General features: G+C 47.0%; 1 protein-coding gene across 2 annotated transcripts in view; it reads left to right on the plus strand.

Annotated features, from left to right (window-relative positions):
- Positions 1 to 26,892, plus strand: part of WTIP (WT1 interacting protein) — an 85,177-nt gene that overhangs the window by 19,076 nt on the left and 39,209 nt on the right. For both annotated transcript variants that reach the window (XM_053987677.1, XM_053987678.1), the window contains exon 2: positions 11,786 to 11,887. In XM_053987677.1, coding sequence (XP_053843652.1) covers positions 11,786 to 11,887 — 102 coding nt within the window. The remainder of the gene's footprint in view (positions 1 to 11,785; positions 11,888 to 26,892) is intronic.

The following is a 26,892-nucleotide window of genomic DNA, read 5'->3' on the forward strand; positions in this document are numbered from 1 at the left end:
GCTAGAAATTTAATCACAAACTCCTTTGCTGTCTCATGACTGTGGGTGGTGGAGCTGATGAGTTACTGAGTAAGAGATGTTTGGGTATTGGGGTGTCAGGAGTGGGAGAGAAGAGCATCTCGTGTCTTGTTCCTCACTTGGTCTTGAGTCTGGCAGCCAGCTTATAAGAAACAGAGTCCATCTTCCCCAAACCATCCAAAGAGAGGATGCCTGTCTGTCTTGGCAGGGGGATGGTGAGCAGGGTGAGCGTGGAGAAGGCATCCAGGGCAGTTCTGGGGACTCCTGTGATGTGTGGTTGGGTCCTGCAGTGCTGGGTGGCAGCTGCTTTGTGAAGACAAGACTCAGTGCCAGCCCTGTGCACAGGGATCATTAGCAAAGAGAAATCCTTTCCTCCTCAAGCAAATTGCTCTTTGACAGGAGCCATTGATGCCAGGGGGGTTTCTCTGTCTGCATCTTGGTGCCAAGTGCTCTTGCAGGACACATGTTCTCTACCAGCAGCAGCTTAGCACTTCAGCTGAGTGAGGTTTCTCTGCAGGGGTTTGGCTGCAGGTGCAGTGGGCAGGCTGTGAAAAGAGCAGATGATGCCCAAACCCTGATGTAGGTGGGAGCTGCACCTGTGCCAGGTGCTCTCCAAGCTAAATGAGTGTCTTGGACTTTTCTCCCTCAGTGCCCATGGTTTGCAGGGCAGCCAGACACTTGTGTCACTGGTCTGTCTGTGAGAAAAGAAAAAGTGAGTGGCAAAAAAAAAGTGTGGTTTTGGACACAGTCTGCCAGCTCTGCCTGCTGGTTTGTCACTGGCTGGGAGAGAGCTCATCACTGAGGGCATAAACAGATTCAGCATGTGCCTCTTAGCTGGGTCTTGTGACCATACCCACTTCACACCTTTTTCATCAGAGAAAACTACCACTGTGGATTTCTTTTTCTTTTTTTTTTTTTTTTTTCCCCAATTTCTGCCCTTTTATATGCACTTTGTTCCCGTTTCATGTCAAGATGACAGTCTAGGTCAAAGCAGGGGAGAGAAATGGTCCTGAGTGTAATATTTGTGCATTTCTGTATCATTCATTGATACTATTTGGATGTGGATCAAGTGTGTGTTCACATTTGTATCGAATTAGCCAGACAGACCACATACCCTGGAGTTCATTCCAGCTGCTGGAGAGCAGACTTGTTACCTGATCCAGGACTGACAATACCTGATCCAGCAAAAAGTCAAAGCAGTCCAGACAGAAGATCCCTCACCTAGCAGAGATCCCACCAAGATGAAGTTACCTAACAGTACTTTACACTGTGGCAGCTTTTTCTGGTACTAAGGGTGGTAAAGCTGGGTTTATTCAGGTGTTAGATCGTGGCCTCCTGTGCTGCTGCCCATGTCAGTGGAGGGTTCAGTGTCAGTCAGAGGGAGACCTGTCCACTCCTGCAGGTCTGGGGGGAGCCAGTCCCTGAAGGTGAGAGTGGAGCTCAGGTCCTCTCATGGTTGTGGGAAGCTCAGAGTTGCCCTCTTGCAGGAATCATTGCAGACAGGAGTCTGACAAAAGCCTGGAACAACCCCTTGCCCACCTTAGGTCAGCCTTGAAGAGCAGCTGAACACATGGGCAGCGTGTTGATTTTCTGACTTTCACTTTTGCCCCCCAGTTGAATTCACAGGCAGGAAATGAGCCCACATCTCCAGCATTTAGTGCTGCTGTTTCCCAAAGGTAGAGGAGGCAAAATTAGAACATCCTGTTTACATGTCGTTCAAGCTGTATTTGACCAGCTGTCCCAAGGGTTTTCGACTTGCTAGATCAGGACAGGCTTTTCTTACAGTCTGAGCATCTTCCTGTGTGAGTGGAGGAGTGTGGCTGTTTGCACTGAGCACCTCCCCAGGCCCAGCCTCACAGCTGCAGAGGAGACAGCTTTTCACTGTCACCAAGGTGGGGAAGCTGAGGCTCGCCAGGTCCTTCAGAACTAAAGGTGGGAGAAACCTATGGCAAATTACTTTCTGAAATATTCGTTCCTGGACCTTACAGGAAGGTACGTTCCTCCTCCTGATGTTCTCAAAGCACCCTTGAGTCACTGGACTTGAAATATCTGAGAAAAAACTGATAAAGAGGGTTGAGGTGACAGATTTTTAAGTCACTTCCAGCTTTTCTTAAGTGAATAATTCAGTCTTTCTAAATATTACCGTGGTATAGTACCTATGTGTATGCATGTTTGTGTTTGAGCAAACCTATGTATGCTTCTGGGAATACTGAAGAACCTCCCTGGGGCAGGTGTGAGCTGTGGAGAGGTGTCAGTCCCTTTGTGGGGTGGGTGCTGGCACCGTGGGGCTGGGAGCTGCTGAGTTTGTACCAAAGGTGGTTACGTCATTCCGTGCCTTTTCCAGACTGTCATGCTCGTGCTGGAAATAGACCGTTATCTAAGAAAATAGCTAAGTGCACCTGGAAACTTTTAGACTAGTCTCCTTGTTTAATCACGAACCCATCTGAAGTATGTCGAGGAAGGCAGCTGTAATACATGACCTTTTTCTGCCGTGTGTGAGGGTGATGACTCACACGAGATGTCAGGAGAAGGTAATGAGCAGTCTCCAGGCTGACGTCTGTGCAGCTGAGGTTTGCAGCTCTGATGTGCTCTGGAGTTCAGGGTACTTGGGCTGCATCCTTCGTGCTTTCAGTATCACTCTTCTTACCTGGTTGCACAGATTTCTGTAAGCTTAAGTATTTAAATTGATTCTGTCTTTTCCATGTCATCTCAGAAGGTTTTTTGTCTGAAGAGCACAGAGGTGTCAGTGACTCACATTTAGTATAGAAAAGAGCCAAGACAGAAACTAAATGTAACTAAGAACATCAAAACTGGAAAAGGGGGCTGGTGCAGTAGATTTTCTGACTGGTTCTGTACTGTGAACACTGTCACTTATATAGAAAAAAATCTGCAATATGTAGATAAATGGGCTTCTACAGAAAGGAAAGACAATGGCCATATGAGCTCTAAGTATTTAGTTTATTGTTTATTTGCTGTAATAAAACTGCCTCAATGTCTGTAAACCTGTCACTGGAAAATAAAACTTAATAAAAGCTTAAATAAAACATAAAATGTCTGCAGTCTGACCTGCATTGTGCCAAAGTCTGAAGTAATGGCATGGGCAAGCATCTCACCCCAGAGCTCAGGTGATCCCCAGTTGGTTTCATCAGAAACTGGTATAAATTGCAGTATCCATGATAATTAAAAACCAAGTAAAATATTTTTGGACTATCTCCTCTATCTCCCTCTGTGAACTGCCACTTTTTCTGTTGCCCATTATATTGGGATGCACAGTGTGAAGGTCTGCCCTCTTCCTTGTCACTTTGAGTGTAGAGCTGGGCTGAATGCCCCTGGTGCTTCACACCAGCTTCCTAACAGGGAATTTGCCCAGGAGTACTGTGGAGCTTTGGATGTTGGTATTTGATGAGTCTGGACTTCAAGCAGGAGCTGCAGGAGCATCACTCAGTTCTGCTGGCTCTGGGTGTGTGTGCTGGGCTCACCAAGACTCTGGCTGTGCTGCTGTGTCCTCCTCTGCCAGCAGCTGGACCAGCTCCAGTTTTTGGCCATAGTCTATCCTCTGATTGCTACTACACTGCTGGAAATTCAACACTCCTCAGCTGGCTGCATTGTAAATGTGATTACACTCACTGTGCTCCAGGCTAAATAAGTGTGGCTTGAGCTGAAGGGCCTTATTGTCCTGGTCCCTTTGGGCTGTTAGAGGGCTCATGTCCACAGCAAGACACTCAGGTGTTCAGCAGTGGAGGGGCAGTAGGACAGGAAAGTCTGATTTACAGACTTTCCCTCCAAGTTACTCATTCCCAGTGGTGCCCTCCTTTACCTCCCCAGCTGTATGTCTCCTTGCTTTGACAATTTCAGTCTTCACAAGGTACTTTTAGAAACAGGATTTTTTTTTTCTGTCTTTATTTTTGCTTAGTACTTTGGTTGCTAAAGTTATGTGCAGGTCTCCTTGTCAGTGTGAGCATGAGCCTTGAGCAATCAGCTGAGCTCTGAATCCCAGACAAAGCAACCCAAAGTTGCATAGCCCATGGAACAGCCAGGGGAACTCCTCTGTTTCTGCTTCAGTGCCTCAGTGGCACTGAAGATTTTTCTATAAATGCCAGATAAGAAGTATGAATTAGCATGGAACTGCCATGTACTGAATCAAGCCACAGAGCAATGAATGAATATTTGTGAAGCAAGCAGGAGTGGGGGTACGGATGGGGCCGTGCTCGGCCTCGTGCCGTCGCACAGAGGGAGCTCTGCAGAGGCACCAGGGCTGAGCCCTGCAGATAGTGTCAGTAATTTCATGCTTCAGAGCAGTAATTTCACATTCTGTAAGAAGCAATAAGCATTTACTGTGCTGGCTTTGGGCTTTCCCTGTGTGACAGGGTGGCTCTACTTCAGCAGCAACAAAAGCCTTCCAGTTTGCAGCAGCTGCTCCTCAGGGCTGACAGTGGCTCCCAGGGCCTCTCCCCTCTGCAAGGCTGGTCTGGAGCTGGTTTCATTCACCAGCACACACATGTCCTGGCCTCAGAGCTGCTGAAATAGGGAGTCAGGGAGGGTGGCATTTGTGAATTGTTTCTGTGGCCCTCTGTGTTCCCAGACACTTGCCCATCACCTCACCCTGCACGTGAAACTCCAGAAGGGTTAAGGACAGAGCAGAACAGGCAGCATGTGTGGCTGCTTTCAGTGCGAGCAGCAATGGGCTGAGTCCTGCTGGCAGTGCTGATCTCTCAGGCAGGTAGGGCTTGGCTCCTGTGCTCTGAGCAGCACTGTCATTCCTGGAACTGGTCCCAGTGCCTTCCTTTGTGGCCATGACCTCTCCCAGCATCTTTGTCCCTCGCAAGCCTTGTTAAGCAACAGGCAGAGTGGAGGTTATGAAAGTTTTCTCCAGAATCTAGAACTTTGCTTCTGCAAAACTTCCAGTGAATGTGAACTTCGCTGCATTTGTAGCCAAACATAAATGATCTCAAATTTTGATTTTTCTGAGTAAATTTCTGCACATACATCCCTCCTGTGTATTCCTTGAGTAAAGCCTCCTGCAGCAGGCAGGCACTGAAGTGATGGAGATCTTTTTAAGTCAGCAGATGCATATCTCAAGGGCCTAAATATTTTATTATTTATTCCTTGAGGATGAAAGTAAGGTTGGATGAAAGTCTCAACAAGGTTTACCAGTGACAAGACGTTTCACAGTCCACAGGCTGCTTCTTGCCTTGCTTTGCTTAAGCTATGAGTTTTGTTAGGTGTTGTGGCCCATGTTCCTCCAGCGTAGTGTACTCCAGCACAGTCACTGCAGGGAGCAAGTGGGGACTTCCAGGCTGGAGTTGGGGTTGTGCTGCTGGATGGGGTCAGCTCCTCATGGCTCTTGGGTTTGGGGTGCCAGATGTGGATGGGCTTGGAAGGAGAGCCTAAAACATTTACTTGAGCATTTCTCACTTTTCTTAGCCTGTCATTTTCAACCTTAATTCAAGTTGTGGTGTCTCCTGCTCTTCCCTGGGGCAGAGACAGTGCTGGTAGCTTAGCCAGACAGTCCCTCCATCATTCCTAGCACAGGATGTTGCTGCTGAGCATGTCCAGGCTGTATTTATTTATAGCTTGTATGTACCAGATTTTATGTTAGATACTGAATCCTTGGTACATTTGTAAGGTATCTGGCAAGTGGCAGATGAAAGCCCTGCAGTGAGAGCTGCCCACGGTGGCGAGGCTGGGCGGGTTCCCTGGGCTGCCTCCCTCGCTCTGCCTGGCTCTGCCCCGTGCAGGTGCCTCGTGTCTTCTCCCTGCGCCTGCCTGGGGGATGACGTGGGTGTCGGAAGATCCCTCCTCCTGTGGTTGTTGGAAAGAAAGGAGCATTTTTCTCCCCTGAAGTCACCTCTTGGATCCAAGCTGCCGCAGCCCAGGACGTGCCCAGGAGCTCAGCAGGTACTGCAGCAGCAGTGGCACAACTGCCGGGGCTCAGGGCAGCTCTGGGGGGCTCCACTGCATCCCTGGCTCCTTAGCAGAGCACATTTTACAGGTAGTAGCAGCACCTGTGTGAGATCACAGGCTGCAGGCAGTGTGGGAACACCTCCCCTGGCCAGGGGCACCTGCAGGTGTCTGACACAGCCCCTCCACAGCCCTCTGCTCTTGTAGCTCTTGCTGCAGTTTGGCTTCTTGTTTGGAGCTGAGGCTTCCCTCCTTGTTTGTTCTGCCTGCTTGATGGCAGTGGGTGTCCATTTCCCTGCCCCTGTGCCATGGATAGGGTGCAGGTGTGGAGGAAAATATTGTGTGGAGATGGTTTTCCCGTCTGAGAGAAGAAAAGGGGATTTTGCAGTGGCCCAGCTTGATGTTCATCCACCCTTTTCCCAGAACTGCAGAGGCAGGGAAGGAGTCATCTGTACCATGTGTTAGCTGTTAATTTTAGCTTTACCATAACTGTTGATGACAGGGCTTGGTTGTTTCCTACTGTAGGCAGCATGTAGCAGTTATCCTGGAGATATGGTGTGGCTGCAAGACAGTAAAGCTGTAGCTCATCCCTGGGCCATGGTGCTCAGTCTGTGGATTCTCCCAGCTCACACAGCTGCTGCCTGCTGGAGTTGAGTGGCCACGTGCTACCATTTTTCTTGCTTTCATGCTAAATCTTTTAGGTTACATAAGGATGGCATCAGGCACAGGCTGAATTCCACCTGTGTCTGAGGCCAAAGCTTGGCCCAAAGGTGGTTAAATATCTGCCATGATATGAATGGCATTTATCAGTTTTTTCCCTAATTCTGGCTGCCTGGTGAAGTCTGTATGAAGTAGCAGCCTGTACTGGCATGGCCAGAAGAGCATTATCAGATCTGATGTACAGGTTCCAAACTGAACTTCTTGTAATGCACAGGCTACTACAGGGAGCTCTTAAAAGTACCAGCAGGCTGAAAAATAGGTTGTTCCTGATACCTTTGTAATTATAATGCATTGCATTTGGTCTCAGGTCTGGAGCAAAGTCACAGAACACATCAGAAAGTACCTGTCTGATCTGCTGCTGTGAGCTCCCCAGGAGCCCTGCCTCTCATGCTGTGCTGCTGTGCAGTGCTGGAGGCTTGCCTGGCTTGTGTCCAGAGATGATGTTCTCACTGATGTGCTCAAGCTCAGTCAAGTGGACTGGTTAAAGGTGTGGGGAGCTGTCACAGGGATATTCTTTCTTTCAGGATTTTTTCATAGAGCAGCACAGAGGAAAGAAAGAGAAAATAATTTCCATTTCTGCTCCTTGTTTTTCTCTTGTGGAATGTGTTTGGAGAATTGTTTACCTGGGGTGATTGCTTGATTGGATTCTGGTGAGATTGTTTGAGCCTGATGGCCAATCCAATCCAATGTGTCTGGACTCTCGAGAGAGGGGCACGAGTTGTTAGATATGGTAGTTAGAAAAGTAGGTTTGTAGTTTTAGTATCTCCTTTAAATAGTATATAATGTATAAAGAAATCATTCAGCCTTCTGAACTGGAGTCAGGTATCATCATTTCTTCCCACTGGGTTCACCTGCTTTTACAATAGGGAGCACTGGCCATGTGCTGGAGTCTCTGGGAGCTCCTTCTCTTTCCTGTACCATTTTTGTTGATGGTCCTTTGCTGTGCTCCACGGAGTGTTTGTTCAGTCTGCTCTCTGTTTGGTTAAGCGCTCTGTGAGGGTGTGAACGTATCTCCACCCCAGCCAAGGACTGCTGTGATGCTGTGCTCCTGGCTCAGCCAACCTTCGTGGCAACTTTGAGTAAATGCAACATCTTGTGATGTATCCCAGATGTGTAGGAGAGCTGATGACCTGGGTAGAAACATAGCAGCTGATGTGTTAAAGATCTAGGGTACAGCTGACTGCTCAGAATCGAGCTGTCAGGAGGGGCAGGGAATCCTATAAAGGCAGAAATTGTTCTGAAGTCATGTCAAGGGAAGTGTCAGAAACGAGGCACGCTTGCTCTGCAACAGAACATTCTTCATAGGTGGTTTAACAAGCCTTGGAATGAAATCTGGGGAGGAGGGAAAAGTGATGTAGCTGTTGTGTCAGGGCTTCACGAGCCTGCAGTGTGTGCAGTCTGGGCTGTGACTGGTGGAAAAGCAGACCTGAGCAGCCATGTAATCAGGGCTTCTCCTAGGCAGTTATGAGCTCACACTAAACTCACGCTGCAGCTGCATATATATTTTCCAAAATACACTTTTGGAATTTTACATACACTTTTTTAGTATGCTAATCATCGCTGTGGTCATTCCTTCCTGGAGTTAATGACTACTCTCTTGGAGAAAACAAGTTAACAAACTGACAGCTGCTCCTAACAGATCGCTTGTTTGGAGAGGCCAGTGCAAGTTTAGCATCCACAATGAATCCTTCTTTTGCTTCTGATGGTTCAGTGCAGCAATGTCAAAGAAATGAGGTGATAACTTGCATTTATCAAAGCAGTTTAGACTGTAGTAGATTTGTGCACAAGAGCCCAGAGACAGAATTGCCAGAGTTACAGACTGTGGGTTCCTGCTCTTTGAAAAGCTCTAGGCATAGATGGGAAAAGGTAGTTCAGTCAGCGTAACCTGCCAGCCAGATTATCAACAGCTGCCAGGGTTGGCAGGAAAAGGTGGGCAAGGAGTGCCCAGGGAGCTGGGGGGCTCTGAAGGGGTTTCCTCTGTCCTCACAGCCAAGAGTGAGCCGAGACACTGGACCAGGGCGTGGTGCTGAGGTGGCACTGGCCTGTTCCAGGGGTGACCCCGGTTCTGTGCAGCCCCTCCTGGCCCAGGGTCCCTGCAGAGCCCCAGGGATGTGCTGGGACAGCAAACAGGGCCCTGTGCTGCTGCCCAGAGTGAGGAATTCCTGCAGCTGCTGGCTCACAGGGCACCTCTTCAGTCACAGTAATCAATACCCATCTTTGATCAGTTAATCTTTAACTCATGGCAAATAGAAGATGTTTTCCATAACATTTGGTTACAAATAAATGACTTGGCAGCCTTGGATAAGGCAACAAATGTTCTGACATTCCCATTTCTTATGTCAGGGCTGAGCTCACCCAAGGACTGGCATTTTCTTAGCAAGTTTGCAATAAACTGATGGATCTGGATGGCAGCTACTTTGTCTCACTAGGTTTAGCTGTTAATCTTACAGTTTTTGCTTCCCCAAATTTCTGAGATCAGGTTTAAGAGTTTAAAAAATATTAATGGATATATTGGGTTTTGAAATTTATCATTTGATTTGACAAATAGTCTCAAATAGCAACACTGTGCCAGATTGTTGAGCTACCTGAATGAAAAGCTATCTCCCTTCATGACATGAAATAAGGGAGTTAAAGGTATAAACATCAATAAAACCTGTGATTTAATGAACAGTCTTTCCATTTCAGTAGTGGAATTTGTAGTTCTTTAGAACTTGCCTGTATCCCAATTAATGTGATCACACTCCACGGCTCATACTCATGTTGATGCTGCTCTGAACTGAAGCAGTTCAGTTTTAGAAAGGGTGTGTTGCACTGGGCTGGCATGGCCAGGTTTTGGTGCTGGGGTGGTTCTCTGAGAAGCTGCCAGAAGCTTCCCTGTGTCCAGCAGAGCCAATTCCAGCTGGCTCCAGGACAGACCCACCCCTGGCCAAGGCTGGGCCCATCAGTGACAGTGGCAGCACCTCTGGGGAGCACTTGGGACGGGGGAGGAAATCCCCCTGGAATTGCAGCTGGCTGAGAGCAGGGAGGATTTGTGACAGGAGCAGCTCTGCAAAGCCCCAGGGCAGGGCAGGAGGGGCAGGAACTGCTCCAGGTGCTGGAGCTGAGGTTCCCCGGGCCCGGGGTGCAGCCCAGGGAGAGGCAGCAGTGTCCCCCCAGCCCTGGGCTCCAGGATGGATCAGGGATCCTTTCCCTGCAGCCCTGGGCTCCAGGATGGATCAGGGATCCTTTCCCTGCAGCCCTGGGCTCCAGGATGGATCAGGGATCCTTTCCCTGCAGCCCCTGGAGGCCCCACACGGGAGCAGGGGGTGCCTGAAGGAGGCTGTGACCCCAGGAACTCCACACTGGAGCAGCTCCTGGCAGCACCTGTGGCCCCATGGAGAGAGGAGCCCAAGCTGGAACAGGTTTGCTGGCAGAAGCTGTGACCCCACAGGGGACCTGGGCTGGAGCAGCTCCTGAAGGGCTGACTGCACCCATGGAAAGGACCAGGCTGGAGCAGCTCCTGAAGGACTGACTGCACCCATGGAAAGGACCAGGCTGGAGCAGCTCCTGAAGGACTGCAGCCTGTGGAAGCTCTCACACTGGAGAAGTTCATGGAAAGATGTCTCTCAGGACAAGAGAGGGACACGTGTTCATGATATGCTGATCTTCCCCCATAAAACTTGCATTTTTATTTTGCACGTACTTACATAGAATGTGCACAGCAGGGGAGAATTCTGGAAGATAAAGGCCTGGTTTTGTAGTTCTGCAGTTCCTGGGTTCTTAGGTTTATTAGCAGTTTTGTTGCTGCCAATGATTAATGCCAAGCTTGTGTATGTACTTGTGGAAATAGAGCCTCAAACAACACATGGAACACAGCAGTTTGTTTAGAGTTGTTTGAAGCAAAAAAATCTTATTTTTTTTATTTTCTACTGTAGTATTTAAAAAATATCACTGGCCTTGTCTTGATGGACTGTCCTGCTAGGATTGAATAGAGACCTATGGACATCTCAGAGAAACTTTAAAATCAGTTGTCCCAGTTGTATACATGGATTACCCAGAGTTTTAAGTTCTTCTTCATAGGGATACAAAACCAAAGTGATCCTTGAATTAATTCCCTTCCTTGGTTTGGATTTAGAGAGGTTATGCATAGGTAAAAATAAATGCCCAGACAAAGTCTCTTGGAAAAAAAAAAAACAACAAAAAAACAAAAAAAAAAAAAAAAAAAAAAAAAACAAAAAAAAAAAAAAACCCAAAAAAAAACAAAAAAAAAAAAAAAAAAAACCAAAAACCTTTGAGGAAATAGGTTTAAATACTCCCCAAAACCAATCCATCCCCCAAAAACCCCCTTTGTAGAGCTTACTGAAATCATGACCTCCCTGTGAGTTTGCCATATGTAGAGCTGACCACTGACTTGTTGGCTCCTGGTGCTTTGGTCTCCTGAGGAGTCCCTGGGAGTCATCCCTGGCATCCCCCGGAGCAGGCGTGGGCAGTAAAGGTGCATTTCTGAGCCCACTGAAGCACACCTGCCAGCCTGAATTTCTCCCTGACACCAGCAGGAAGGCAGAGCCTTTGCTGCTCGGTGTGTGAGGTGCCAGGTTGTGTTGGTGAGGTTACATCCTCTGGTCACGGGGAATTAAGCAATCACTAGATGTGACTGCCAGATCCATTTTCCCAGTGGCTTTCACTGCAGACAAACGTGTTTGATGCTGTGTTTGTGGAGAGAGCCAAGGAGAAATCTTTTGGGCTTGGGCTGAATTGTTGTTTTATCAGTGGTTGTTGAATGTCATGTGGTGGAGCACTTTGTTGTGAAGGTCTCACTAAATTATTTCTTGGGCTGGCAGAGTTGTTTGCAGAGAGTGTGTGGATTTCTCTGTCCTTTCTGGCTGCACCTGCCTCCTCTGGGTTTGTGTCTGTAGCCAGCCTCAGTCTCCCTGCATTGAAACACCAGCAGAGGCTTGGCCCCCCCTTAATTTTGGGTTGATTTCCAAGCATTTGTTTCACTGCAGCCGCCTGCTGCTCTCTTGGGTACTTGAATCTATTCAGGGTGGGGAGCTCATTGATTTAGGGTATCAATGGTGGGGTATCCTGAGTGTTGTGAATCAACAGCCTGGAGCTGTTTGTAGGAGCTGTGGAGGATTTTAACTTTGATTCTCTTTCTGCTTTGTAGGTATTTGTATAAAATGTGGAAAAGGTGTGTATGGAGCGAGCCAGGCTTGCCAAGCAATGGGCAACCTCTATCATACCAACTGCTTCACGTGCTGCTCTTGTGGTAAGTCAGATCTGCCGTGCCCTTGTTCTGTGGCTTCCTTTAGCAGCCAGTGTGCTAAGTGAGACCCCGTCCTGCCTGCTTCCCCAGGCACAATTCCCACGCAAGGCTTCAGCTTCAGAAGTTGTTTTTTGTTTGCCATCTGTAAGTGCTCCATGGTGTTTTCCTAAGCAGCAGCCCAGAAAAGGATTGTTTGGTTGTTTGAAGGGCTGCATTTACAAAATGGCTTCAACCTGGCTGTTAGAAGCACTATATGCTTTAAATCACTTGTGTTTATGGAACTGCAATGTGCATGTATCATTTTTATAGAAAAAAAAGGTAAAATTTGTTTGGCCAAAACCATATTTTTGTCACTTTCTATTTGCAAATGCAAGTCTAGTCAGGCGTGTATTTGTCATTTCTGTGTATGCACAGTGCTCAAAAATTGTTCACTTACGGTTGAATATGACAAGAACAAATAGCAACTGTGTGTTGAAATGTCTTATGCTATTACAAGATTTTATTTTTGTGGGGAAAGCTAGATGATAAATCAGTGTTTCCTCCTTGCTGTTCTCAGGACCTTTTTAGGTTTCCCTTTTAATCTGAAAGAGATGTTTCTGTGTGTGATTTGGGGAAGTCCTGGCTTTACCAGGGGAAATGGAAAATTCAGGGCAGCATTTTCAGAAGTGTGCCTTAAATCAGACATTATGAACTTGAGTTGGAGACTTCCTCAGTGTCTTGTCTGTAACTGCTGAGAGCTCACAAATTCCCACCAAGCTCAAGGGAAGTGTGAGAGCTCAATTTTCAGGAGTCAGGTGATTTTTCTTGTTTTATGCTCAAATCTAGTGAGGTTCCTTATATATGAAAATATTTGCCTGGATATTGAAAATCTTGTTATGATACAGATACACAGCAAAAGATTTATTCTGAGCAGAATGTGCTGAACACAGATTGTTTCTAAAAAGGATTAATTAAGGATTAGAAAAAGAGTAAAATATTACTGGCATAGAACCAAATCAGTTGATAATCAGAAGAAGATTGTAAAGTTCACTTCTGACAGGAGATGTTGCCTTTTCTCCTGAGATTTGTACTGATAAATATTGGTTTAAAGAAACCTTCAACCTGAATGTAGAATTTAGGGACTTTTCTAAATGACTCTGGACCATTACCAGCTGCAGGGTTTGAACTCATCTCAGACCCTCAGGGATTGCTCATGACTCTGCTCAGGTCTGACAGTAAGTGAGTTAGCTGTTTTGCTGGCTCCCAAAGTGAACAGCATCCTGCTCAGCAAGGGATTACAAAATAGGATATCAGATAATGTCTATCCACAGCATTAACCTAACCTAATTGCATGGGTGAATTCCAGGTTCCTCTCTGGGGCAGAAATGTTGTTTTTAAGTACTCAGGCTGCATGTTTGCTACCATGGGGTTCTGTATGCAGGTCACTTCCTTACAAAAACGTGTAGGGGACAAGAAGTGTATTTTAACAGCAAAATACAAGCACAACTCAATTATTTAAACACATAACAAGCTTTTCTGACTGTTCTGGAGACGTGTGTGTGTGGCCAGTGTTGACCTACCACGGGGCAACTTGAGACATGTCCACTTGAAGCATTGTTTGCCGCACCCTTCAGTGCCCTGGAATTTGGTGAATCAGGCAGCTTCCCGTGAGTCACCCCACACAAAGGGAGATGCTCCAGGTTGTCTTCTGAGCCTCTCACTGTGCTGCTCTGGGCTGGAGGGCCACCAGGACAGCTCACCAGTGGGAAGGGCTTGGGTTTCCTTCTGTTTGCAGCCTCTGGTGCAGCCCCGTTGGCAGGGGAGCGTTTGGGCTGTGCTCCTGCTGGGGCTGCAGTGCCTCAGGGCAGCTGAAACACCTGACCAAAGCTCAGCTCAAGGGTGAGTCCAGAGCAGAGCTCTTCCTCTCAGCTCAGCTCTGAAATAGGATCAACATGAGCCAGCTGGGAGGAGGGTGTTGCATTAACTCTTTCGTTTCTCACTGTACTCTGGGCTATGCAACCCATGGGAAACCCAGAGAGGTTGGGTACAGTGCCAGTAGAGCCAGACCCTGGGACCAAGGCATGCAGATCCTGTCTGTGGGAGCTGCCCCCTTGACAGTGGAGCTGAAAAGGCTTTGCAGGAGCTCATGAGCAAGCAACCAAATGGAGACTTCTCACAGGAGTGCAGTTTATGACCAGGGAGTTCATTTTGTGACATTGCTGGGGCCCATGTGAGAATCCTGAGCTGTGGGTTTGATGCCCACCTTCAAATGGATAAGAGTAACCAGAGAGGGCCCGAAGAACTTAAATAGATGATTAAAGGCTGGAGAAAAGCTAATCACGAGAGCTCTGTGTATTTTGGGTATCTGAAATTATGGGATGGTCATGTGGCTGGAGCTTGTAAGTACATGAACCATAACACAGCATTAGAAAGTGGTCTCATATGTACTAGAGACAAACACAAGAGAAATCTTTCCTGGAGGCTGAAATTACACAATTCAAATAGGAAATCAAGGACAGTTTTTCTGCAATGAGGATGATTAACTGCTGGAACAAAACAGCAAGGGAGTGACAGATTCTCTATTCTTTTTTGTTTTCAAATTAAGACCAAAGGTCCCTTTGGAGAATGTTTTAAGTTGAGTGAAGCTTTAGGTAATTGGGTGATGATTAGGGATCTTTGTTAGGTGAGGGGTCACAGCACACACTGGTGCTCCTTCTGAGCCTTTGACAGGAGAGTAGAGAAGGCCATTGGTTCTCTCTGCCTAAACCAGTGTCTATGCTGTAGTTCCTGTGTGTGTTTATGTGGTGGTTGGCCCTGACTGGACACCAGGTGCCCACCAAAGCCTCTCCATCCCTGCCCTCCTCAGCTGGATGGGGAGAGGAGAGATAAGGACATAAGGAAAGGCATGTGAGTCGGGATAAAGGCAGGGAGAGCTCCCTCACCAGTTACTGACACAGCAAAACAAAAAAAAAAAAAAAAAAAAATCTATTAACAACCAAATCAGAGTAGGATAATGGCAACTAAAAACTAAATCTTAAAACAGCTTCTCCTTGCCCCTCCTTTCTTCCTGGGTTTATCTTCACTCCCAGCTTTCTCCACCTCTCCCCCGAGTGGTGCAGGGGATGGGGGCTGTGCTCAGCTCATCCCAGGTTGTCTCTGCTGCTCCTTCCTCCTCAGGGGAAGGGCTCCTCACATCTTCCAGTGCTCCAGTGTGGGGTCCTTCCCACAGGAGACAGTGAGCTCCTTGAGGTTCTCCAGCCTGGTCCTTTCCATGGGTGCAGTCAGCCCTTCAGGAGCTGCTCCAGCCTGGTCCTTTCCATGGGTGCAGTCAGCCCTTCAGGAGCTGCTCCAGCCTGGTCCTTTCCATGGGTGCAGTCAGCCCTTCAGGAGCTGCTCCAGCCTGGTCCTTTCCATGGGTGCAGTCAGTCCTTCAGGAGCTGCTCCAGCCTGGTCCTTTCCATGGGTGCAGTCAGTCCTTCAGGAGCTGCTCCAGCCCAGGTCCCCTGTGGGGTCACAGCTTCTGCCAGCAAACCTGTTCCAGCTTGGGCTCCTCTCTCCATGGGGCCACAGGTGCTGCCAGGAGCTGCTCCAGTGTGGAGTTCCTGGGGTCACAGCCTCCTTCAGGCACCCCCTGCTCCCGTGTGGGGCCTCCAGGGGCTGCAGGGAAAGGATCCCTGATCCATCCTGGAGCCCAGGGCTGCAGGGAAAGGATCCCTGATCCATCCTGGAGCCCAGGGCTGCAGGGAAAGGATCCCTGATCCATCCTGGAGCCCAGGGCTGGGGGGACACTGCTGCCTCTCCCTGGGCTGCACCCCGGGCCCGGGGCACCTCAGCTCCAGCACCTGGAGCAGTTCCTGCCCCTCCTGCCCTGCCCTGGGGCTTTGCAGAGCTGCTCCTGTCACAAATCCTCCCTGCTCTCAGCCAGCTGCAATTCCAGGGGGATTTCCTCCCCCTTCCCAAGTGCTCCCCAGAGGTGCTGCCACTGTCACTGATGGGCCCAGCCTTGGCCAGGGGTGGGTCTGTCCTGGAGCCAGCTGGAATTGGCTCTGCTGGACACAGGGAAGCTTCTGGCAGCTTCTCAGAGAACCACCCCAGCACCAAAACCTGGCCATGCCAGCCCAGTGCAAATTAGAAATGTGAGAATAAAAGCACAAGATTGCCTTTTTTAGTCTTGTCTTTTTTTCCCTCAAATCTGATTTGAGGTGATCTGAGCTCACCTCTAGTAGTTTTCAGTTTTACTTTCAATAGAATGGTTGTAGAAAATAAAAGGCAATAACCAAAGAAAAATAATTCTGCAGCTGAAAATATCTGATTTAGATAAGGGCTCAATACTTATCCAGCTACAATTAAAAAATAAATAAAATAATATTTCAGACCCTTGGGAAAAGTTGTGGTTTGGAGACCACTCAGGCTGAAATGTGGTAATGAATGATGGAGCCTCCAAGGCCTCATTTCATCACTTGGCAGTGAGTGTTTTCAACTCAGCAAAGACAAGTGCAGTTGTGCAGAGAAGTGGAAATTTTGCCTGAGTCAGAGCCCTTTCTTAGACACTTATTTGAGTTTATCTTCAGTTTCAGTGCCCAGTGCCATCTGTCAGGGTGTCTGGTTGAAGAGAGCAGTGTGTGCCAGGACAGGCCTTCCTGTGCCTTCCCAGGAGCTCCCAGTGCTCCTTTCCCACTCAAACTGATGCCTTGAGAGGCTGGCCAGAACAAAGGCTGGATGAATCTGAAGAATAAAGTAGGGATTTTTTAGAAGGCCTCACTGGATCCACCTTGGGCAGCACCAGGGCCCAGCCAGGGCTACACCCCAGGTGAACCCAAAATGGTCACAAAATGCACGACCGCTCACGGGGTCTCTCACTTTGATCAGTTCTGCTCCATTTGCATATTGGAGTTAATTGTCCAGTTACATCTTTAGCTTATTAAGTCCCATCCTTCTTGTTTTTGTCTCTTCAGCCCACATTGTTTGTGCTCTTGGGTCTGAGATTTGGATCACTTGTCCTTGGTCCCCAGCTAGAGAAGGAATTGTTTTGTCTCCCTGCTCTGTGCAGAGAGCTCACCATCCCCTAATGTGAAGCTACTAAACACACTAAAGCAGTTAGTAACTAACTAGCAGAAGCTAGTTACACACTAAAGCAGCACAGAATCTGAAAAATATAAAAGCCAGCAACTAAGGCTTTGCCACAATTGTTTATCACATCATTGCTGGAGGGGTTGTGTTGCTTGTAATTAAGAGGAAACCCAAAGCCAGACTCTCAGCTCTGGGCACCTCTGTGGGGGCTCTGGCCTTGCCAGTGTAGAGGTGTAAGGATGGAATGGGGGTTACTGGGGTCTCCTGCAGTGAGGGTGCTTCCCTCTTTGAGGACATGAATGAGGAAAGATGAGAAAGTATTTCAGGTACACAGGAAATAAGCAGGAGACTTCTGTCCCCTCTAGACATTTTGGTTAAATGTCTCAGATGGTAAATCTCTTAATTGTCTTCTGAGGTTCTGGCAACGCTGGGAAAAACTCTCAGTAATATATTGATTCAGAGTTGTACAGGATTGTCACACTATGACACAAATAACTCACACATTTATGCTAGATGCAAAAGAGGGAAAAAAGAGGATGTTTATTCCCAACCTCACAATAGATAGAATTTCAAAAGTGACCGTGGATTGGAGGATGAAATTGCCACCTCTCCAACTACACTGGTCAAACCAACAGTCCATCAATTCTCTCTTCTCACAAAGAAGAATGCAAAACAATCATTATTTACATGAACAGTGTAAGAAACTCCAGTAGAAATATGTAAACATTAGAAGGTATAGAAAACTTTTAGGAGATCTTTAAAACTTTTAAAAGAACAGGGCGACACAGTATCGCCTCAAAAAAGGAGATTTCACCAGTAAGCTGAGATGAGAATTAAAATGGAAAGGAAGAGTAGATGACTTACTGAACACATTTTATGTGCTGCTTTTCTGCCTCTCAAATGTGTCGAGTGGGCACTGGATGCCCAAGCCTTGCTCCCATAATTGAGCAAGTTCAGCATCTCAGATCCTTGCTCTGTCAGTAGATTTTTGCCACATCATCTGTGAACTCCTACAACATTCTGCATAAAGCCATGCTCCTCAGATAGCTTTTTTTCAGAGGTCAAAGAATTCTCTTCAGGTAAGGTAGAAGTGGTCTGATTTCCTGAGATCAAGTATTTCAATGTAGATCTTTATTCACAATCTCTTAGAAGAAACAACTGAAGCTTGTTAGGATGGTTTTTAAATGCACATTCTGTCTCAGCCCTGACACCAACAGAATCTCTTTTAGGCCTTGATTCAGCAAAGCACTTAGATGTATTTAAATATGTTATATTAGTCGTATGTAAAATTGCTTTGCTGAATTTTAAATAAGAGATATTAATTCAGGCAACAACATAATCTGTCCCTTCTGTTAAGTATGAAATCTTGGCTTTGGCAGGAGTTCAGTTGCAGATTTTGCTTATGGAAGACAAGAGCTAAAAAATATCTGCCTGAACAGCTCATCATCTAATTCCTCTTGATAGTATTTCAGAGCATGACAGGATTTCTTGAAGAATAATTGCTGTAATGCCAGACTGCTTGTGTGATCTACATGCAGGTGAACAGTTGCAGCAATTAATGGACTCTGGTTGATACTCATTAATGAAGAGAATTTCCCAGGCGCCTTCAGTTTGCAGCTCATAATGTCATCCACAGTGTCTTTTCAGGCTGAAAATTTTAATCCAGGCAATGATGGCAGAAACTACAGTAAAATGAATCTTTACAATGAGGAGTATCAGTTTGCTGTTTGTAACTCACAGGGTGTGAGGGAATGAGCTTTGGTCAGGGAATGAGCTTTGCAGAGCTAAGGGTTGGAAGGCTCTACTCTCAAAGCTGAGATGTATTTCACCATAAAAACCAGGAACATGTTCTGCTCTCCTCTGGGAAAGCAAATGCTTGAGCATGCCATTCATCTTTAATTGGAGCTTTTGCTGCTGGTTTTAAAGCACAGAAAATCATGGCAAGCTCAACCAGAAGCTTAAAGCAAACCATAGCATCCAAAGGGCTGCAGCTCTCACCTGATGGCTGTTGGCCAGCCCAGAGCACTCACAGGGGTCAGACAGCACTTCAGTTTTGAGGGACAGCTGGTAAAGGTGTCACAGTTTGGGTGATGGTGGGCAGTGCTGCTGCCTTTGTTCAGCCTTCTCAAGCTCATCCAGGTCTCTGAGGGGATCCCAGGGAGGGCTGACAGCTGCTGGTTTCAAAGGCCCAAGTGGGACAACCACAGTGGGAGTGCTTTAATTTTTACCCTGAGGGTATGAAGAGCACTTCTGAACCAGCCTGTGCCCTCAGCTGATGGGAAAAGGGAGTCAGTTCATGACCACAATCACAACCTGCCTTTTCACTTCTGTCTGAGGCCACTCAGTGCTACTGGGTGTACATGTCTATTAATAGGAGGTTGCTCATGTCCCAGAGAAGTTCCTTGTGACACTGGAATTAGTCTTTTGTGTATTTGCTGCCCCGAGTTGAACCTTTGTTTGCTTTTGGTGGCAGTAAGGCACAGAACATCTTAAGGAAGCTGTGTCCCTTTGGAGTATATTTACAGCAGTTGGTGAGTTTTTAAAATACCCAAATTCCCAGTGGAAGGTTAATTTTCAATTCGTATTTGTTCAGTCCCACAGTGTATTTATAAGTCTGACATGAGCCATTGCATCCAAATTGCACACTGCCAGTATTTGCTTTGTAGCTGCAAATTAAATTGTCTGTAAATGTGACTTTCCCATAAAATAAAACAAAATTCAGTGTCAAATCTGTGAGCTCTACAGTGTGTGTCCACCAGTGTTAGAGTTGGTAATCACAGTGTGTGTGTTTGTGTCAGTGGCTCACCCTTGGTGCCGCGTGGCTGACTTTCCACTGACTTAGTTGCAGATTCACTATCTGTTCATCTTCCTGCAGCCACTTTGTGCAACTCTTCTGGGCGCCGAGGAAGCCCAAGAGGAGCCCTGGAGGGAGAGGGGCTGGTGGGCAGTGCTGCGAGGGCTGTGCAGTGACGGGCTGCTGGGTAGCTCGTGTCCTTGCGCGCCTTTCCCTGCCGTTTTCTAAGCACAGATTGTTGGACCGGGGCACGCTGAGACGTTGGGATTCTTGCTCTGTAGTCCTGCCAGAGGCACTGGCTAATAGCTGATGCTCAGGGGCCAGGCTGAGGGGTGGCTCAGTGCTGTGCTGTAGGAACATCCCTCCCGACCCCCTCAGCTCACAGCTGCCCTTCTCGCTCATCCACGACTCCGGGCCGTGGCTGGAGAATGGAACCTGTGGCCACCTGGATGTCTGGTGGTTTCCAGGCCGTGACTGGAGCTGGCAGCAGGTCCCGTTGTGCGTGGGGCAGATATCCGGAGATGGGATTCCCAGGAAAAGCTGAGGTTGGGTGGGAGGGGGATTTGGTGTCTGTGCTGCTGGCTGTGGCTGCTGCAGACGTGTCACTGAGATAACTCCTGCTACTGCTGCAGGAGGGCACAGCTCTGCCTGAGCCACTCTGCATCTCTGGGATGAGAGTGTGCTCTCATCTCAGCCTGTGCTCAGCCCCATACTTCCCATCTAACACCTATCAGGACAGATGGATAAAGCCAGTTCCAGTCTGTCTGCAGCAGCGGCCCAGCCCACCCCAGTGCAGAGCTCAGGAAAGGGAGGTGCTCGCTGTAGAAAGAGGCAGAGGATGGCAGAGATGGCAGCTGGCTTCACATGGTTTGATTGCCCTGTGCAAGACTCTGAGCCATGACTGAGTCTCAGCAAAGGAACGTAATCTTAATTTTAATTAAAGGTCAAATTTGGATACCAGCCCATGTAAGAGCCCAAGTACTTTGGGTACTGATTGCTAGAAGAATGTTTTATCTTGATCCATGGTTAGTCTGATAATATCCCAGGCTTTAGAACAAAAACAATGGAATGGAAAAGGGTCATCAGAAGTGTTTGAGATGGGATAGACACAGGAAACTCTCCTTATTTAAAATTTATGTAGTTGAGTTTTCCATTTTAGAAGGCATTTTGTATTTCTCGGCATTGCTGTCTGTTGTCCCGGGTAGCTCTGGCCCAGCAGGGCACTGATCTGTGTGCTGGGCTGGAAATGAAGCAGTCCATTGCTGGGTCCCTTCTACAGACTATGCTGTAAATATTATGTCATTAGATGTTTTCAATTCTGTGACTAATTTAAATTTAGTTCAGCTCTAGGAGAGAACCTGGTTTTTTAGGGGTGGTTCATCTGATGGCTTTACTTCCATGGGGACATCCCAGATATTGAAGATGCTTGTGCTTAAAGCTTTTTTTGGTTGGGGGAGTGTGTGTCTTGGTACAGTGCCAGTCTTCTCTGAGAGCTGCTTTAGCAGCAGTGATAGAGCTGGAGGTTCAGCCCCAGGGAGAGGTGGTGGGATCAGTACCTACCTGACAGGGAACTGGGAAATGCTTCTCTATTTCTGATGATCAGAGGGCATGTGATCAATAGTTGGCTGGTGGTTTGTCTCTGTCTCCTTGTTTCCTTGAAAAGCTGTAATTGCATTCTGCTATTAATGATTCCAGCATGAAATATATGGCTTTAATGGGTGTGGGTTGCCTGGCAACTCATGATGGAAACTTTATTCTGTGTTCACTGACTGACCATAGATGTATTCCTTCCACAGCATTTTTGTAGTCATAATGTGGAACCATTCACTGATGTCACCTGTGATCCTTTCAAGGGCTGGAGAACACATAGAGTACAAAAAATATGCTCTAATTAACAAGGTTTCTCTCTCTGGTTTTTATTTTTGTAAAAACTCCAGAGAACATAATCACTTCTTTGCATAGTTTTGTGGGTCTGAAATGTCACATGTTTTCTAGAGTAATGAGATCTGGTTAAATATCCCCATTTCCTTATTGTCATCTTTTATCTGCAGGTCTCAATGGTTTTCTCTGAAACCCACATCTTTTGGCTGTTCAGTCTTCCCTTCTACTGTTTTTTTTTTTTTTGTTTTTTTTTTTTTGTTTTTTTTTTTTGTTTTTTTTTTTTTTTGTTTTGTTTTTGTTTTTTTTTTTTTTTTTCTTACCTTCTCCTCTACCCATTTAAAATGTTTTCTTGGAACACACCTCAGTTTCTACAAAAGAAGAGTTTCCCTTGGGCTGCTGTTCAGTTCATCTCTCAAAAGGAAAGAAATCCAGATAATCTAGAATGGAGTACAGGCAAGTCACTGACAATGTCAACAGATGTTTCTGTTTCCCATTTCCAGATTCTGTAATCTTTAATTGTTACCAAAAAACAGGTGGAAAGAAAAAGTGGAGAAAAGAATGAATTAAAGGAGAAACACAGGGTTGGTTTCCTGTAGCTCTGTTGAACTGTTTCTCCTGTATGTTGTCCATATATATATTATCAAGTGCAAAAAATGCTTTAGTGGTGTCCTTCATCTTTACTCATCTGAAAACTAAATGTTCAAACTAAACTCTGAAATAATTTCTTACGTAATACAGATCATCATCAATTCTTCAACAAAAAGTCAGTTCCATGTCCACACATGCAGTTAATCAGTTTTGTCCTTCAGCACTTAAGCAATCCATTCCACCCACAACCAGCTGATGGTTTCTTTCCTGGTGCCTGCCTCAGTACATTTTATCTTCATACAAAACCTGTCCCTGTGTATAAACACATTCAGGCTGTTGTGTGTTAGCCTATCCTAAAGCCATCTGTCACCTGGATCTTCTCCTGGCATTTGGGTGACTCTGCACCTTTCCTTTGCTCTGGACTGACCAAAGTGTGGTCTGTGGGCCACCATTACCTGATTGTTTTCCTGGTGTGTTGGAAGGATTGAACTTCAGTTTTTGTCTCTGAGGCATCTTGTGGGAAGTTTTCCATTCCCCATGTGTTGTCTTTTTCTTCTTTCTGCCTGCATTTGCTGTGATGTGTCTGCTCTGCTACTGAAGAATTCAAACTTTCTTACTATTTTACATCTTTTGTTTTCCATATCAAACAGGCACAATGGATGACTTTAGTCAAGATCTTAACTGCATGTCAGTACCTTTTTATCCAGAAAATAGTGAGCTCCTCTGGCACCGTTTGAAATCTTAGTGTACCCTGGTAACTTCCCATTTTGATTTGTTATGCATATCTTTGGCTTTTCCTGGAATTCCCAGTGTCTAAGGACTGCTGGACTCATCATCCCCATATCAAGGAGGCAGGATTATACCACTTTGCAGCCATGGAAACTTCAGTCTGTCCTTCCTCACCAGCAAACCTCCTTTTCCAAACTTCAAAATAGTTTTCTGTTCTTATTCCTGTTACATGTTTTCCTGCTGTTTCTAGTCTTGGACTTGGTTGCTGTGGTTCCCTGGTGGCAGTGCAGGGACAGGACCTCTCCCCTCCTGCCAGGCCAGCTCTCAGTCCAGCTCTGCAGGCCCAGCCTAATGAGGACTGGAGCTCTTAGCAGAGGACACAGCATGATCAGGAAATCTGGTATTTGCTGCTTCTGTTGCCTTCACTTCCCATGCTGTCTGACAGGAGAGCTCTGGCTTTGCTCCTCAGCTATGCCCCCTGTCCAGGCTGGGTTACGATCTCATCCTTAATTCTTGTTAGCTGCTTCTTTCCAGGGAGAGTTGTCTGTATGGCCTGAAAACACATTAAAGTTCTCATCAGAAAGCAGCCTGGGTTTTACCTTGCAAATTCATTTTACAGATCAAAGGTTTCCTCTGCTACTCTTCACCTTAAGGATGCTTTGACTTCTTGTGGGTCTAGAAAAGCTCTTTCCCATAAGAATCTTGTCATGTACAAAACAAAACAAAGAATTTTTTTTATTAAGTTTTTCTTCACACTTATAAAATATGCAATTGCAGCAGACTTCAGCACTCTGTGTTTGAGGCTTTCTTCTGGCAGAGGATATTGGCAAACGACAGAGGAAAAATTCTTAGCTGAGAGGATTGGTAGGTTGGTGGTCACCAAGGGGTGGATCAGCCCAGTGAGGCAGAGGACAGCGTTTTGCTCTACTTGCTAAGGTTTCCTTGTTCTCTTGGACAGATGATTTCTCCTGTCTGGCTTGGCCCGTGTGGACATAATCCTTCTCACCTCCCTCACCTGGGTGATACTGTGCTGCTTTCAATACGTTGAAATTATGTGGAGATCCTGAGGTCAAAGCACCGCAGAAGTGAGAAGCTTTGTAAATCTTTCAGTAATTATTGTTATATCACAAATAGATGCATTTGCTGGAGGAAACACTTGCAGTGTCTGGCAGCCAAACCATACAGCTGCTACCGCATGCTACTGAAACTAATTACTTGCTCAAATAATGCATATTTACAGTTTATGGGGGACCAGTTTGAGGATTAGATATCATTAAATAAATGGACTAATTCAAGATTTTAAAAAGCCTGCTTTCCCAGCACTGCTCCCAAGAGCCCTTAGTGCCTGGGCCATGTCAAAAGCGTTCCCATTCCTCTGTCCAAGCCCAGTGTTGTGTTTTTAATTTATTTTCAGTATCCAAGGAATGCTGTCTCCAGTATTCAGCGGACTTTAAATCGGATGTGAGACACAAATGCACCAGAGAAGCTTATCAGAGAAACAGGCTTGGCATGAAGCCTACATAAACAACCATAAATTTTTCTCATTTAAATGAGAGGACTCGGGAGGATTGGCTGATTATAGTGGCAGTGGGCTGGCCTTGGGCACCAAGGAAAGTGCTTTGGTAAGCCCTGGTATTTGACATGACCTGAATGTTTTGCCTGCTTATAAACTTGCTGTTACAGACTGACCAGCTTGGTTCTGGTAAATTCACTTCTACAGGTGAAAGTTATTTACCAGCAGTGGATGTTTTCTCCTCTCCTTGGACTTCTCAGAAAATTTTAGTTCGTTTTAACCCAGGTAATGAAGAGCTCTTGTTTCCAGCCACCCCTTGCTGCCTCACTCCCTTGAAACACAGAACAGGAAGAAACTCAGTAAATTCAATCTTGGCCAGAATGCTATTTTTCTCCCTTGCTTCCAATAAATATCTCATTTCCTGAAAATCCTGACTTTGACCAAAACTTCTGGGACTTCCTAGATTAATCATCACTCATGGCCAAATCCAGTTTCAGTTAGTGTTGGGGTAGTCTTGAGTTCATGGAGGGCAGTGTGAGCTCTGAACTGGGCAGCAGGAGCTTGCTCCCATCACACTGACAGTAATCCTGTGGTTTGTCCCAGGTGGGTTTCTTCCCTGTAGCTGTATAAAAACCATGTGATTTTGCAATATGGCTTTGACTGTGAGCACCATCTCAGAAACTGTAAGGAATTACTTTAAGTAGTTTTTTTTTAAATTTCTATTATTTTACCAGTGTGAACCCTACACGTGGATGCCCTTCACTGAGCTGACACAAGTAAAAATAGGCTACTGCCACGCTTGCAAACTTGATCCCACAGTCTTGAGTTAGGTACAGTAAATGCTTTCTGAAAGGAGGGCTGAAGCAGTCCCTGCCATGGCCTCACCAGTGGTCAGCATCCACTCCATCCTTATCCAGTGCTCCTCCCTTTATAGGGATCAGTGGCTCCCTCTGGCAGTTCCCAGGACCGGTGTCTGATGGAGTGGAGATCGTGTGCTGTGCTCTTGGTGCTGGGCTGGAAATGAGTGCTGGGCTGTCCCTAAACAGCCCCTTCTTGCTGACCCACCCTCTTGTGAGTGTTTGCCTGCTCTCCTGGCTTCAAATGAACGAGGACTACTTTCTTCAAGCAGTGGAGAGAGCAGGAGTGTAATAACTTCAGGTGTGGTTCTATGTTCCTCACCTGTCCCAGGCATCCCTGCAGGCTCAGGGCATACAAGGAGTGAGGAGGGAATGATGTTGAGGTTCTTCTGGAAATGGTGTTGAGTGTTTGCTGGACACTTGGGCCTCTCACTCCCTTTCTCACAGACACCTTGGACATGAGAACAGGTTGTGTCCTGTGGTCATGGGCCAGAGTAACATCCTACCATTGTTTCGGGGTGGTGGGTGCTCAGGGGCTTTAGCATTTCACCCACAAAATGGCTATTCCTGGGCGATGAATAACCCATCCTTTACACTGAAGTGGCAAAGAGCATCTCAGTCTCTGTCGTGTGTCCCACAAAGCTAAGTGACAGGTGAAGATGTAGCTTCAGCGTGTTTTTGTGCTTGTGTGTGACATGCTTGGAGAGGCCTGGCAGCCTGTGGGGCAGGAGCTGTTGCTCATCCTCTCGAAGCATCCTCTGCCCAGTGGTTTTTCAAGTGCTCCGGTCGCCTCGTGCTGTTTGGGAGAGGCACTTTGGGGCAGGAGGGTGCCTGGGAGGCTGTCGACCATCGTGGCCTCTGCAATGGAATTTAAAAACCCCAGGGTAAACTCCATTGCTTCTGAAGTAACTGGGGCCCTGTAAAGCCATTCCCAAAATCCCCCATGAGTGCCTTCTGCCTTGTGGTGTTGGGGGCAGGCCTGGAGGACCAGGTTTCAAGTCTGATGGAGACCCTCCCTCTCCTCTACCCGTTCATGCCGTGGGGGGCCGGTGGCACAGCAGCACTGGTGATGGGGTCCCTCGCTGCTTTGAGCACTGTCCTGTTCTTATTGTCTCCACAGGCTCCTTTTATGGGTGCACAAACCTGTGTTCCTTCCTGTTCCTGTTTGGGGCCCCGTGCACCTCCTTATGTGCTGTTACTGCTTCTTGGCTGTGGCTCTGCCCCAGCCCTGGCCCTGCCATCCATCCCTGCTGCTCCCTCAGCCCTGGCCCTGCCATCCATCCCTGCTGCTCCCTGTGCCCAGCCCTGGCCCTGCCACCCCCGGCTCCTGCAGCCCAGCCTGGGCCAGGCAGGCAGGCAGCCACCGCGACTTCCAGCAGTGCTTCCTGCTCGGGATGCTCCCATAGGCTTGGTGCTTTCTCCTCCTCTCCACCAGCCCTCAAGCTGATTTTCTCTTACCTAAAAAAAAGGTTAGGTTTTCTTACCTAAAAGAAAGGTACTACCTTGCAGCATTAAATATTTGTTTACCAAACACCTGTGAACATGCACTGTGGTAGTAAAAGTGAATGATGAGCCAGGCAAGAAGCAAACAGGGAAT

The sequence above is a fragment of the Vidua macroura genome, chromosome 11, assembly GCF_024509145.1.
Source record: "Vidua macroura isolate BioBank_ID:100142 chromosome 11, ASM2450914v1, whole genome shotgun sequence".
NCBI classification, from domain to species: Eukaryota; Metazoa; Chordata; class Aves; order Passeriformes; family Viduidae; genus Vidua; species Vidua macroura.